Source organism: Colletotrichum tamarilloi (assembly GCF_030869305.1).
Source record: "Colletotrichum tamarilloi strain Tom-12 chromosome Unknown Scaffold_6.1, whole genome shotgun sequence".
NCBI classification, from domain to species: Eukaryota; Fungi; Ascomycota; class Sordariomycetes; order Glomerellales; family Glomerellaceae; genus Colletotrichum; species Colletotrichum tamarilloi.
In genome coordinates this window covers 509,651-523,677 of record NW_026849389.1, presented here as the reverse complement: position 1 = coordinate 523,677, position 14,027 = coordinate 509,651, and the positions used below count along the sequence as shown (strand labels likewise).

The 14,027-nt window shown below is 51.6% G+C and overlaps 7 protein-coding genes across 7 annotated transcripts; 3 read left to right on the top strand and 4 right to left on the bottom strand.

Moving 5' to 3' along the window:
- Positions 1-287: 287 nt before the first annotated feature.
- Positions 288-2,059, bottom strand: CTAM01_02703 (uncharacterized protein; the record flags this gene model as incomplete). The annotated part of the gene is made up of 5 exons (XM_060518741.1): positions 288-426; positions 504-687; positions 764-950; positions 1,012-1,078; positions 1,140-2,059. 5 exons carry the CDS (start codon positions 2,057-2,059, stop codon positions 288-290), a joined length of 1,497 nt encoding a protein of 498 aa, XP_060386544.1.
- Positions 2,060-2,607: 548 nt separating this feature from the next.
- Positions 2,608-3,206, bottom strand: CTAM01_02702 (uncharacterized protein; the record flags this gene model as incomplete). Its single annotated transcript, XM_060518740.1, has 2 exons — positions 2,608-2,789; positions 2,849-3,206. 2 exons carry the CDS (start codon positions 3,204-3,206, stop codon positions 2,608-2,610), a joined length of 540 nt encoding a protein of 179 aa, XP_060386543.1.
- A 937-nt stretch (positions 3,207-4,143) lies between these two features.
- Positions 4,144-6,095, bottom strand: CTAM01_02701 (major facilitator superfamily transporter; the record flags this gene model as incomplete). Its single annotated transcript, XM_060518739.1, has 2 exons — positions 4,144-4,730; positions 4,784-6,095. The coding sequence occupies 2 exons, from the start codon at positions 6,093-6,095 to the stop codon at positions 4,144-4,146; spliced, it is 1,899 nt and encodes a 632-aa protein (XP_060386542.1).
- A 1,083-nt stretch (positions 6,096-7,178) lies between these two features.
- On the top strand, positions 7,179-7,316 carry CTAM01_02700 (uncharacterized protein; the record flags this gene model as incomplete). The annotated part of the gene is made up of 1 exon (XM_060518738.1): positions 7,179-7,316. One exon carries the CDS (start codon positions 7,179-7,181, stop codon positions 7,314-7,316), a length of 138 nt encoding a protein of 45 aa, XP_060386541.1.
- A 1,574-nt stretch (positions 7,317-8,890) lies between these two features.
- Positions 8,891-10,758, top strand: CTAM01_02699 (major facilitator superfamily transporter; the record flags this gene model as incomplete). Its single annotated transcript, XM_060518737.1, has 3 exons — positions 8,891-9,444; positions 9,495-9,579; positions 9,640-10,758. 3 exons carry the CDS (start codon positions 8,891-8,893, stop codon positions 10,756-10,758), a joined length of 1,758 nt encoding a protein of 585 aa, XP_060386540.1.
- A 318-nt stretch (positions 10,759-11,076) lies between these two features.
- CTAM01_02698 (protocatechuate 3) lies at positions 11,077-12,141 on the bottom strand (the record flags this gene model as incomplete). The annotated part of the gene is made up of 3 exons (XM_060518736.1): positions 11,077-11,577; positions 11,634-11,654; positions 11,710-12,141. The coding sequence occupies 3 exons, from the start codon at positions 12,139-12,141 to the stop codon at positions 11,077-11,079; spliced, it is 954 nt and encodes a 317-aa protein (XP_060386539.1).
- Positions 12,142-12,376: 235 nt separating this feature from the next.
- CTAM01_02697 (uncharacterized protein) lies at positions 12,377-12,607 on the top strand (the record flags this gene model as incomplete). Its single annotated transcript, XM_060518735.1, has 1 exon — positions 12,377-12,607. The coding sequence occupies one exon, from the start codon at positions 12,377-12,379 to the stop codon at positions 12,605-12,607; it is 231 nt and encodes a 76-aa protein (XP_060386538.1).
- Positions 12,608-14,027: the final 1,420 nt, after the last annotated feature.

The following is a 14,027-nucleotide window of genomic DNA, read 5'->3' as shown; positions in this document are numbered from 1 at the left end:
AAACCGAGAGTACTCACGATGCTAGATGTCACGTTGACGATGGACCCCTGACCGGTAAGTCTCCTCATCAGACTGACGAACGATTTTGATATCCATAACCTGACAGGCCAGGACTTCGACAGTTGACTCAACGCCAGCAAGCATTGCCGTGATTTGTTTTCGGCTAGTTGCCGGCGGATTGGGTCTTTGCGGCAAATGACGATGGTATGGATGGAAAGAGCGCCAAATAATGTCGGGACACTGGATACTGTCAGAAGTCGGCATTTCAAGCCTCATTTAAGGAGTTCTCACAGATGTATCTGTGCGGATCTGATATTCTCAGCAGCGAGTAGGTCTTCTGCATTGCGAGTGATGGCATCCGCTGCCATGCGAGCTTGCTTGTCTCTTTCTGACTCTGCCGGCGTGAGGTTGTCGATAGCCTTCGGTCTGAACAGGAGGATATGGCAGTATCTGTAGAGCGTCAACCCAGGATTTCAATTTTAAGATGAGTTCAGAGCATTTACTGGTAAGTGAACTGAACCATGCTAGCCCAGAATGAAGCGCCGAGCGAGCCATCGAGCGGCGCTGGACTCAGGTGCGCCGGCAGACTTGAATTCCATCGGCGGAGCTCTTTCTTCAGCGACTTGGCTTCGTACTTCTCAATCATAGCACGACGTGGGCTGAACTCAGCGACTATTATATCCCCCACTATGAAGGTGTGTGTTAGGTTCGCACCGGAATAGGTTGAGAGGTCATCAGTCTAGACCCAAGGGCAGACGCTCACATATCGTAGTCAGTTTCGCCATCTCCATGACATATGCTACGTGGTATTTGTGCTGAGCGGGTATCAGTCTTTCATCGCCGTTCTTATCGAACTCAAAGTCCTCCTCGGTTAAAGGCTCTATATCGCAGTCCTCATCACGGATCCGACATGGTCGGCCGAATGCTGCAGAGGTATGTCTATCGCGGGTCTAAGAGAATACGATGATCAACTTCAGTCTGCTAAGTAACCTATATAGGTATTGGACTTACGTAGATGGCCCACCAAATCCTCTTCCTAAGTGATCGTATCCGTGGACTCAAGGCCGAGTGTGACACCCTGAACATTATGAGCATCCACTGTTGATTGAGAGAAAGGCAATAGGCTAGTTGCAACATACGACCTGTGCATGCCGAGAGACTGAGCCATAGTCGCGGCACAATTGACCCAGTAGCAATTATCCTTTTGGTCTTCTGGGCCAGCCCACCAGAAACCTAGAAGCAGCATAACAGCCACAAGATTCATGTGATCACTCTCGTACTCCGCATCGTAAAGAGCTTTGGCGCGAAGATAATGCGTTCTCCTCGCCGTAGCTCGATCAGTGAAGCCAGCTTCCTCGATGAGACTGTCATCGCATACCGTGAAACCGAGGAGGAACATAGCCTGCAGGACTAGAGGCGATGCCTGGCCTTGACGGTACTGTCGTGAGAAGTTCTCTCGGTCGAACACGGGGTACGCTACATGCATGATCTCGAAGAAAGGACGGATGAGCTGGTCCGCGATTTGTGGAGCCGGCATTGTGAGGGCCTCTTGAAGAGAAATCGTCTCTATGACCTTGGGTACATGATTGTAGGCAGACTGGTCTGCGATGCAAGCGGGGATAGGATAGTGGACTTTGACAGGCTCGGTTGAGCCATCTTTTGGTCTGTGGACAACCTCGACGATGTAGGATAGACTCAAATCTACCGAACAAGGATGTTGCCTTTGATTTCTCTGTGTTTGACTTGGTTGGAGTTGGCCATCGTTACTAATGCCATCGGACGTGACGGGGCTGTTAGTGAAGCTGCTGTCTTCGATGAAAACTTCGGTCGGGGCTTCCGTCTCTTGCTCTACTAAGCCCTGCTCATTTCTCCCGGGCTGTACTTGTGAAGATTGAGCCTGGGGTTCATGTTCATTGCGTTGCAAGTTGCGCTTTTTACGGATATATCTGGCGCGTCGTGAGCTTCTTTGCAATAAAGGACTTGCATCGGGCTGGGCGAAAACACCTACTTGCCCCTCCTTGATTCTACAAGCTCGCAAGGGATTTGGCGTGTCCGGCATTGCCAGCAGGGATGAGCGTCCCCTGCGTCACATTTGACCCGTCTGGACCTGCACGCTTTGCAAGCCACGCGAGCGCGATCAATCCCAGGCTTCACAGCACTAGTCGAAGAGGAATTTCCGCTCATTATCCCAGAGTCAAATCTCGGGTGGATGAGCGCACGTAATTCGCAAGTCGGCGAGGTTATTCGATGTCAACGGTGTGTTCTTTCGGAGGCGTCGCCAGCTTGAAGATTGAAGAAGCCGAGGTGACTAGATTTTACTACCGAAATGTGGAGAAGCAAGTCACAAAACGCCGCGGGCTCTCGGCTGTGGCTAGCATTACTCATGCGCTACAGTGCTTTTTTCTAGGGCACTAGCAACACCCAGTTTACCCCAGGTCTGCGCAGCTAACGATCAAATCATCCAGCTACTAGGAACATTTCAAAGGAGTTGAGAGACCGTTAATTCGTGGCTACGCGTTAAGTCTACGTAAGGCGCATGTGTACATGCTGAAATGGTGAGATACAGGGAAGGAGATCAATCTTGAATCTAGCAGTAGTACGCCGCAATTATGAATCTACTTCAATGTGAATGCGAGATGCCAGGCTGAAACCGTACCACAACATCGCAATGACCGCGACGAGGTTGAGGTGAATGCTCATTGCGTGGTTTCTTGAAAACCGTCTTCTTACAGCAAGCATGTCTGGACTCGGTTCATCGACATCCCCAGGACGTCTCGCATCGCGTGTTTCTTTTCGGTGTTAGATATGAAGAGAGGAATGGTAGTAAGAACGTGTTGGCCGGGCTCACCTTGATGCGTGCGATCAATCATCGCCTGTCTAGACCTCGGCCCGTAGACGAGCAGGTTCGCCAAGGATGCTACCCCCGCAACCATGAGCGGGATCCAGTTGCTCTTCACCTTGAACAAGGATGTTAGGCCATGAGGGGGGAACGTGAGGACTGTCAAGACAAGGAGAAGTGCCTGGCATCGGAAGTATATCGGAAACAGGCGCTTCTGTAATGTAGTGAATGCGGACTTGGGAAGTTCGAGATAGCAGATTTTGGTGTTGATAAACGTCTGAAACAGTGACGTGCCGAGTAGTGTCCCGTAAGAGATGATATGATAGGGAGCAAGGGTTGTCATGATTGAAGGAATTCCGAACGCCATTGTGGTACTGAGAGAGTCAGTACGAAATTGACTCGATCAATTGATAGGCGTCAGCCTATATCCAAATATTAGATTATATAGTACCCATTGATGCCGCTGAAACAAGCACACGGGATGCGGTGTTCTGCCACATCCGTAAGCTCCGAGCACCTTCGGAAAGAAAACGGACGCCGAGTGGGGCCTGATTGAGTGCAAGGGTAGGCCCCAACCGGCAACTTTACGGCGGCCCGGACGATCCAAGCCAATACTAAGTTGATCTTATTGTGAGAATGATAGCTTGATTACAGAATATGCAATGGTTTCATAAGTTTTTTCGCATCCTTTTCTCTGCTCTAACGATCGATGGAAGACTCGGATTGTGCTGGTTGTGTTGCTCACCAGTTCACTGTTGCTGTTTGAGCCGAGTGGGATGGACCCGAAAGGATTCGGATCTTTCGTGCTGACGCAAGCAACGGCGAATCGATCCAACTCTTTCCGTCACATCTTCGAACAGTCTCTGAGGCATCATGAAATTTTCCAGTGTAGGCATATAGGCACGATCTGAGTATGACATCGGTGCTACGCGAAACAGTATCGCTCTATTGGTACCTAATTCATAGATGGCCCAATTGCCTGTGTAAGTTAAGTCATTTGAAATCGCCTCAGAATCAACGTGATCCTCCTTGCACCCCAAAAGGTATATTTCCACGAGACAAAAACACATTGTAATAACTCCGCATAGCCATCAAGATCTCTTCTTTCAGATTTCAACGCTCAAGAGTCAGCTACCGCAAAAGGATTCGCTCTTTCCTCATATTATAATCGCTAACTGAACCAAGTCTAAGTCTATACGAAATTATGCATCTAAACAAGCAGCAGTCTATTTGCAAACATTCAGATGTTCCGTTATGGCCGCTTTTTCTATGCCTCTATTGTCTTTGAGTTCGTCATCAAGTCATTAATGTGCCATCACAGGCCCGCCCACCGCCTTGCCAATGTTCTTCACTCCAAACGCGCTAGCAATCATGCCGATGCCAGCGAGACCACAGCAGCACAGCAAACCAGTGTTGTACTGCCGCAGGTCACTATGTCCCTTGCTAGTGTCAACAGCCTGGACAACAGCACCTGCCAAAGCGAGACTGACGCCGCTGCCAATCTGGAAAGCCGTGTTGATCATGCCGCCGCAAAGGCTCTTGACGTTGACCGGCACCGAAGCCAGCAGCACGACGGTGATAGTGCAGTAGACGATAGTTACGCCCGCCACACCCATGACGGTGGTCGGAAAGACGTGCTTCCAGAAGTTGAGGTCGTCTTGTCGCATGAGCGCGGAAGGGATAGGCGCGATAGCGCAGATGGCCATGCCGATTACAAGGAGGAGCTTAGTGTTGAAGATCTCGAGCATGCGGGACATGGAGAGGCTGAAGATGAAGCCGGTTGCGCCCATGGGGAGGAACCGGAGGGCGGTCTGACCTGCGCTAAGTTGGTTGACCTCTTGGGCGATGAGAGTGGTGTAGTAGATCGTGGTCTGATATCCTCCATATGAAACTGTTCAAGGGTAAGCACATGGTCTTGGTATTGAAGAAAGGTGCATGACTTACCGAAGCCACCGATCCAAAGAGCAGCAAAGTTCTCGAGCTTCCATAGCGACAGCGGCATGATGGGGTTGGCAACCTTCTTCTCAACGTAGGTGAAGGCAACAATCATGGCGATACTGACGACCAGCAGCGCGATGATGAAGGCCTTGCCCCATCCGTACTCACCGCCACTCGAAAGCACGAAGCTGAGCAGGATGAGGCCAGCAGTCGACAGGCCAGCGCCAACAAAATCGAGTTTGGGCTTCGCGGTGCCCTCAAGTCTGTCCTTGGGGAGAAGACCCCAGCCGATAATGCCAAGAATACTGGTGACGGCAGTGGGGATGTAGAAGATGTATCGCCAGCCAAGCGACGAAGTCAAGAAGCCTCCAAAGATAAGACCCAGGCAGAACCCAACGGCACCCGCAGCACCAAAGATTGTCAGTGCAAGCGTGCGGTCTTTGGCGATGAAGTAGTTGCTGATGATGCCGACAGCCGAAGGCACGGTCATGGCAGCGCCGATACCCTGCAAAGCTCGGAAGATGGCCAGCTGAATGAACGAGGTCGCGAAACCATTGGCGATTGTCCATACACTCAGCGTAGCCATCCCAGCGCAGAAGATCATCTTGCGACCAAAGCGATCCGCAAAGACGCCGGCGAGAAGAAGAAAGCCACCAAAGGTCAAGGTGTATGCCGAGATCAGCCACTGCAGCTCTGCATTCTTAACCTTGAAGTCTTTCTGGATGGCGGGGAGCGCAATATTGACGGCCGTCATGAAGATGTTGTCCATGAGCTGAGCGCCGCAGGTGCAGAGCAGCACGATGGCTCCTCGGAACGATGCGACAGTGCCGACGTCCGGGTAGGCTTGCCCTGCGCCGATCTCGTACTCAGCGGGCGTCTGGGTACCGGACCCACCTCCGGGTGAGGGCGGGCCCGAGCTCAAGCCGGAGACGGGGGACGGCGGCCGTGTTGATTGAGGGGTAGTGAACTGGGAAGGGACTTCGCGAATGGTGCTCACGGGGCCGGGTTTCGCGGCTTTCGGGAAGGCGGGCAACTCAAAGACGTTGTCTTTGGACTCGCGCCTATCCCTGGACCTGTGCCGGCTGATGGCAGATGCGCTTCGTACAAGCTCATCGAGATCCTCTGACTGGTCGTGCTCGAATGTTACGCGCGAGGTTTGAGAGACTGTGCTTCGGCGGCGAGTGACGGGCATGCCTGGGTAACCCGCTGGTGGAACGAAAGTCGGGGCTTCCTCAAGCGCCGAGGTGCGGCGGCCGAGAGGCTCGCCGTCACCGTCCACCGAGACCCGGTGGTTAAGAGAGTGCTTGTCGTGGGGCATCTTTTGTTGTTTCTGTTGCAAAAAAAGAGTGAAATTACTAGGGAAAATGAGGTTATGTGGAAGGACGTCAACCACAGGAAACGATTTCGAAATTCATCAGCGTCTCACGATATTGAAATACATGAAATCGCGGTGAACAATGTAGTGTTCGTGATGAACTCGCTCCATGAGGAGGGTTGCAATGATATCAACCTAATAAACCCTTATCATTTGGGCAGTGGCTGCAGAGTTTGCCACATGGCAGACTTTTGTCATGTTCATCTCCCAGACCTCAGGCGATTGTCATGTCGCGATGCTCCACAGGTTTCCCCAGGCTTGTTTGCGCGCCAATCTCACGCCGGACACCACAAGTGTCCCTTGTCACTGAACCTTTCCCAATGTTTGTCAAACAAGCGCTGTTGGGTAAAATCTAAGAGCCGGGTCTAAGTGAGTGTGTGACTCGTGAGGGGGCCACCGGCGGGATGGTGCCGAAAATCTCAACCCAACGGAGTGAAAACTTTTAGACATCTTGGCATGGGGGTCCGTTTCGTTACGCCGTCGCTGTTTTTGTCTATCTGTAGGGCTGAAGAACACTAAACATTTCGATGCCTCGAAGAAGAGAGTTAGAATTTTAGATAGAACCGGGCAGTTTCCGCCTCCAAGATCCGTCATCGGGGCTCCACTTGCAAGACTTTCACAGGGGTCCAGACCCTTGCGCCACTGTTCGTCTCGCACTGAAATTTCCTATCTAGATTCAATAGGCAATTCTCAGCCACGAGCCCCCAGCTCTTCAATCAATCTTGCTTCGGGATCCGTTTTCCGATCCCAGCAAATACAGATGAGTTTTTGCCCAACTTACCCCTCTGGTTCTTTAATGGCGATTATCGGCTCTGTCAATGTGTGTTCGATGTCGATCCGGAACCCTTCTCTTGAGCCGCCACGTCTTGGTGATTCCGGCTGCCACCACGCCATGCGTTGCAAGGCACCCGCAGCGCATCACAACCCTTATCACCGGCTAATGCTATTTCCGCAACCAATTGCAGTAGCATTCCTGAACTTGTGGTTGCTGCTATCTTTGAAGTTGTTTCCGTGTTTGTCTTTCACATGTCAAGACTGATGCACGTTGTCTCACGGTCTTTCACCGCCCTCTACGTCAACCAGTCGTCGAAAACGCTGCGAATGTCTAGCCTGTCCATGGTTGGAATGATGAGTCTGTACATACTAGTGTGCGTTATTGTTTAACTTGCTGGACCTATCCTCTGCTGGCCCTGCCATAGGGCCACAGTTTCCAGTCAAATTTCCAAGACTGCTTGGCTGGCTTGGTTGAGCTGGCTTTTTCGGAGCATCCCGACCACAGAAGAATGCCTCCAGTCTGTGGGACAAGTGAAATACAAGTTTCTCAGCGTATGTACCTTTTCGAATCCATGACAGGAGGGTCTCTCTGTAAACCCAGTCTATCGTAGATATTGAGTATCTGTTTCTTATAAAGTTTGCTTGTTTGAACAAGTATCTTCCACAGCAAGTCCCTCTAGTTGTGATCGCTCGCGACCACAGCCAAAAATTGCGTGCTGTCCCTATTGCATAACATGTTTTCCGACCACCCCAATTTCTTTCGCAACGAGTTCGAACGCGATTACACGTGAGGTAAATCACATTCTAAATTGCATTTGTGAAGGGACTAGGGTCCAAATCCGGTATTTACTCGGCTTGACTTGGTACGGACAAACCCGACTTCACCACGGCCCCACCTTCGGACGCGGCCCCGCTTTGAGCGACCGGCCCTTCGTATACTAGCTCTTGCATCCCGGAAGGCTTTTCGAGTGGAAAAGATAAGACAGGATCAGTTGATGCTCGACCTATCTACGCAAGTTTAATTCCTGAGTCTTGTAATTTCATCGCATTGTTTCAGATGTTGGCAAAAGCACCCTACTAGACGCTTAGAGTGAGCCAACTGTGCCCACTCTCTGGATACATCATCGCGCAGCATGGTCTCCAGCTAGACGGTTACGCTTGAACAACAACCATAAGCCAGTCTCCATCCCACAACATCAGAGTGACCTGGGATTTCGCCCGTGTTAGGACAGCTGAAAACCATCGCAATTGTGCAATTTCCAAGTTCGGTTGAGGCGACATGAACGAAACCCACATCAACACCGCGAGTATCGCCGATGAACTGCGTGGCCCGCGCTTCACCGGCTCCAGATTTCCGTCATTGTTTCCACCGCCGACCCGCAAATCTGAGTATTTCTACGGGATGATGATGTCAGGTTGCAGTAGATATGCGACCGTTTCTTCGATTGAAACCCCAGAGATGAGCAGAAAAATGGCAGAAAGGTTCCCAGTGTTTCGGCTCCGCTGGATAGGAAAGCCGAGTTAGAGGAGGATGCGGGAGAACCTCAACTCAGAAAGGGAGACTTTTCTGGACCTTACCTTGGATCCTCTTTTTCACCGATAGACACGCTGCAGTAACATCGCGAGTAGACTCTTGGCAGGATAGCGTCATATCTCCAACTAAACGCAGGAAACTTTGCCTTCCGTGTGGAAAATCTGGAAGTTGATAAACAAGCCCGAAGACCCGGGGAAGGGAGATCTGGGGCAGATGTTCTAGATAGCATTCACCATCGACTTCTGAGATGGGTTGTTCCTGATTTTATGAATTTCCCTCAGCACACCTATCACATTCAAATCGACGATCGCGACGCACACCAGGTCAATATTCTGGGGTTCTTCTGACCTAAATCTGACGTCAAAGGCAAGCATCGTCACACCTACCATCTGGGTCGAGGCAGCTATTCGTCAGAGATAGTATTGTCAACATGGTTTCAGCGCCTCCTGGTGATAATTCGCGGGCCTCGCGACCAAGCAACGTCGATGAGACGATTCCGACCCGAGACAGCAGCGCAACACGCGTCGACCGGAGCTTTGACGGCGAGAAACCACAACAGCCCCTCAACGAAAAGTCCGAGGATGCGCCAACCGGGGGCTTCTTTGAAGGCGGCTTGGGCCGAGACGAAGAGGCTGAAGGCACGCGCAGGCAGGAAGACCTAGCAAGGGCAACGAGCAGCAAGCAGCCTGAGTACACCCCCGATGGGAAGCGTGTCATCACCGAGGATGAGTGCTATCATCTGCTGGGATACTCGTGGCCGGCATGGAAAAAGTGGATGCTTCTCTCCTCTATTTTTGCCGTTCAGGTGTCTATGAACTTCAACACTAGTGTCTTTCCTAGCGCTGTTACTCCTATCAGCGAGGAGTTCCATGTCAGTGAGCAGGCGGCACGTAGTGCACAGTGTGCTTTCTTAGTTCTCTACGCTTTTGGATGTGAGCTGTGGGCTCCTTGGAGTGAGGAGTTCGGACGATGGAAGATCTTGCAGTAAGCACTTCGAGGCCACTCTAGCTTTTCACAACTAATATTAAGTCGAGATGCTCCCTATTCCTCGTCAACATATGGCAGATCCTTGCTGCACTGGCTCCCAATTTCGGCAGCATAGTTGTCGCTCGAGCCCTAGTAAGTCAGAGTTCTTTCTATGCTAGTGAGCCAGTAACTGACTATGCTTGATCTGAATAGGGCGGTCTCAGCTCAGCTGGAGGTAGTGTGACTCTCGGCATGGTTGCTGATCTCTACCAGCCCGAGGAGCAGCAGTGGGCAGTCCTCTTCGTCGTTCTGTCTTCCGTTCTCGGAACTTCCGTCGGCCCTGTCGCTGGAGGACCTATTCAGAAGTTTCTTCCGTGGTACTGGAATCTGTGGATTCAGATGATCTTCGGCATTGTCGTCCAAGCCGTCCACTTCTTCATGCCCGAGAGCCGCTCCACCATAATCATGGACAGGGAAGCAAAGCGGCGACGCACATCCGGCGAAGATACCAATATCTACGGACCCAACGAGGTCAAGAAGCCTCGGCTTTCGATGCACGAGTTTGCCATCACGTGGATGCGTCCCTTTGAGATGTTCCTTACAGAGCCCATCGTTCTCTCCTGCTCTCTGCTTTCAGGTTTCTCCGATGCCCTTATCTTCACCTTCCAAGAAGGTTTTACGCCGGTGTTCAACAAGTGGGGGTTCGGGACTTTGCAAAAGGCCTGGGCTTTCATCCCAATCAATATCGGCTATATCCTCGCTTACATCTCCTATGTGCCATGGATCATCAGAGACCATCGTGTCATCAAGGCGAAAGGTCCTGATGCACTCGCACCTGAGCGTCGCCTGAAGTGGTTGCTGTATCTTGCACCCCTCGAAACCATTGGGCTCTTCGGCTTCGCTTGGACCTCCATGGGACCTCCCGAATCTCATTGGATCGCGCCCATGATCTTCTCCTGCCTCATCGCCATTGCCAACTTTGCCATCTACATGAGCACGGTCGATTACATGATCGCCGCATACGGACCCTACTCTGCGTCTGCTACCGGTGGTAATGGGTTTGCACGAGACTTCCTTGCTGGCATTGCAGCGATGTACTCTACTCCACTGTATGAGAACATTGGAAGTTCACGACACACTGAGTATGCAAGCACTGTCCTTGCCTGTCTGGCATTCATGGTCACCATTCCAGTATATCTCATCTACTGGAAGGGGCCCGTCATTAGAGAGAGGTCCAAGTTTGCTCAATCCCTGGACGCCGATCGACGTTCCAAGGGTGGACGTCGCGTCATTGAAGCTCCCGAGGAGCAATTGGAGCCCAAAACCCTTTGAACAGCAAAGAGTGTGAACGCAGCTAAAGGGGTATAAGTACGAAGTAGGCTGCTATGAGCATGCATTGCGAAGGTTGACTACCAACGACGTGTACGTAAAGTACATAATGACATGAACGATACCAATGTACAATATTTTCAACTGCAATTTCCATTCACGTGAAAGAAATATGTAGCTTGTCTTATTGTCGGCAAAGGTGAGGATTTCCCAATAATTTGGTGATCTATTTGTCATCTCCGAACTTCTAAGCATCAACTAACCCAGACGCCGGCCTCTCTAGAATATTCGATACAAAATTCATAGTCCGTCTTGCGCCATTTATGCCTCAACACCGATGGTGATGTAGGCGAGCATGCCCTTGGTAACATCCTCACCGTCGAGAGGCTCGACAACCATGTTGGGGTTCCAGTTGCCCTTGCTCTCATCGGCAAAGATGCTATCAATGTCGTTGGTGGTGCGGTTGATCTCGGTGTGGCTGACGTAGGGCTCAAGGGCCATGATCTGCTGGCTGAGGGGCTCGTCGAAGAAGAGCTGGCCGGTGCTGACAATGTTGGAAGCGACAACGGTGCCGTTGCTGCGGACGGACCAGTCGGTGTGGACCTGGGCGTGGATGTGAATGGTGCGCTCGACGTAGAAACCAGGGAAGACGGTCTTCATCTCCATGATGCCGTTAGAGTCGGTAGGCCAGATGCCGCGGAGCCAGGTGGTGGCGTCGGTGTGCAGGTCCAGATCGGGGCCGATAGTGACGTTGAGCTGGTCGAGGAGCTCTTCGAAGGGAGTGTTGGGGCTGTGGCCCGTGAATGAGCTGTAAGATCCGGTCTATGGGCAATCCAGTTAGTCAACGTGTGAGGGTTGAAGCCTTTCAATTTACTTACAGCGTTGCAGTGCCAAAGGTCCTGGTGATGGTCAGCGCTCAATATCATGATTCAGATTGGGATTAGGGGTACTTACGACTAAGACGTTGCTCATAACTTCGCAGGTATTGACGTTGAGAACACCAATATCCAGATAGAGAGGAACACCGGGTTGATCTTCGCTCATATCCTGGCGCAGGGTCTGAGACTGAGGCCAGACATAGGGTCCCTTGGTGACCTCGGGCGTCAGGACGCAAGTGTCGTTCTGAAGGGTGTTATAGTGGGGACCCTCAGTATGAATAGTGACATTGCTGTCGCGCTGAACGAGAGAGCGGCTGACGAGCGAGCGCTTCTCGGCCTGACGCTTCCTGCGAACCTCCTGGAACTGGCCGGATTGCACCGAGCAACGCTTGGCGAGGTTGGAACGGCGGGCAATCTCTGAGTGGCTCAGAGTGTGGTCATGACCCGGGTGAGCAACGGCCACTCCCGTGAGGAGCGCAGTAGCGAGAGCAAGGAGCTGGAACTGCATATTGTAGGTTGAAAGAGAGTGTAAGTCGAGAAAGAGTGTTGTAGAGGCTGTTCAACGAGAGAATGTCTGGGACCTATTGTCAAAGTCAAGCTACCGAGATCTAAGCTGCTGATCAAGCTAGAACTGATCAACAACGAGGGAGCTGATCCTTCATTTATACGTTCATCCTTTCTTTCGATTGTTCTTCACCTTCCACGAATAGACGAAAAATATCATCTCCCCTGCTTCGTCCCGTATGACCCCTGACGAGGATCCAGAAAACAAGTTCATCTCATCAGGACGTTTCTTTTGTCAGTCATTGCCCCCCTCTCATCACGCTCAGATCCGTGAAACTGCCAAACCAAGCTGCAGTCCACCTTTCACGATCTCCAATTCTCCACTGACGTCGGGTTCGCACCACAGGTCGCTCCCACATCCCGAAGAACCACGTTCTGATCAATTCCCCATTCGGCAGTTCGTCGCATAGTAAAAGGCGATTCGCCAATCACGGCCCAGATATTACGGTTGACTTCCGGGGTCCGAAGCCCCCAAGCCGCACCCGGACGCCATCCCCGGCGGGCCGCCAAGACTCCTGGCCGCGTAAGTTCAGGGGCGGTCCGCCTGGTCACTGCACGTTGAATCAACCTTGACCCGACGACCAAACATAATCAGTGGAGGCGTTGGGCGACCGATGAGAGCCGCGGTTGACCCGAGCCGAAAGATCACTGATGTGGTGTCGCCGATGTTGTCATGGGTGTGGATAGGAGATTTTCGCCTTGGCAAAATGCCATTGCAAGATCCGCATCGATTACAACCCAAGACCGGAATGCGGGCGTCGAAAAAATCGGAAGCTGTCGCATTCGACAATTACCAGAAGTTCTGCAATCTAGAAGGTGCATCAACTAGAGCCTTCGCTTGTTAAATCTGCTGACGAAGTGGTTGCGAATTTTCCAGAGTTCCAGACTACTTCCGGTGACTGACCCCTGGAGGAGCGGCAGTGTATTATGCAGAATCCCCGAGTGGCGCGTCGGATTTGAGCCGACGCGGTATGATATCAGTAGCCTTAAGAACCCTTTTCACCTCCCAACTATTGGCAGCCAGTCCTTTTTGGCCTGCAGAGCCTATGATGACTTTGCATGTACCATAATTCCTACTAGGGAGCTTGGGAGTCCGCGAGAAGAGCCGTAAGCGGTAAATTTTATTTCTAACAATTTCTCACCTCTTGCCAACCCACGAGAGCATTTCTGTAAGGTGGGGATTTTCGAGAAGGGTCCGGCAGAGCCAAGAGTCAAATTCACAGCAACACGACTCATATCGTTCCCGTGGAATCAGTCACAGCACCCACTCATACGCATCTCTGTTCCTTGTTACGTCAGTATCTGCCAAGAAGCTTGACTCGGGACCCGGAATCTCTTGCCATCTTAATTAGGAAAGTCACAACTTCTCCGTCCCGGAGTCGGCGGCGCGGCGGCAGCTGCCATGATATTTCAACGATTGCCAAGTCCCCAGCAGCTGTCTAGATCCGCGGAGGCTCTGTACTGATAAAGTCCGAAGATCGACGGTTCCATCTTTGAATGTTTGAATCAGACTGGAGAATTTTGCGCTCATGACGTTGAGAAGGGCACCTCAAGTCGTTATCTAGAGGCTAGGGAATACTCACAAATGTGCTTGGAGTATCGATTTTTTTACCAGTTCGAAAAGCTTAGGTACGTGGGGTCCCTATGCTTATCCCCCTTTAGTTCAGATGTCGGGGAGATAGTGCCATGGGTTAGAGTTGTATTATTAAACCTATCGGCGTCCCCTTTACCTGGGTCGTACTTGCCGATTGCTAATTGTTGACGTTCGCCCACATCTCCTCGCAGGGATTGAACCTGATTATTGTCCATGCCCAATCGTTTGCGTGACCC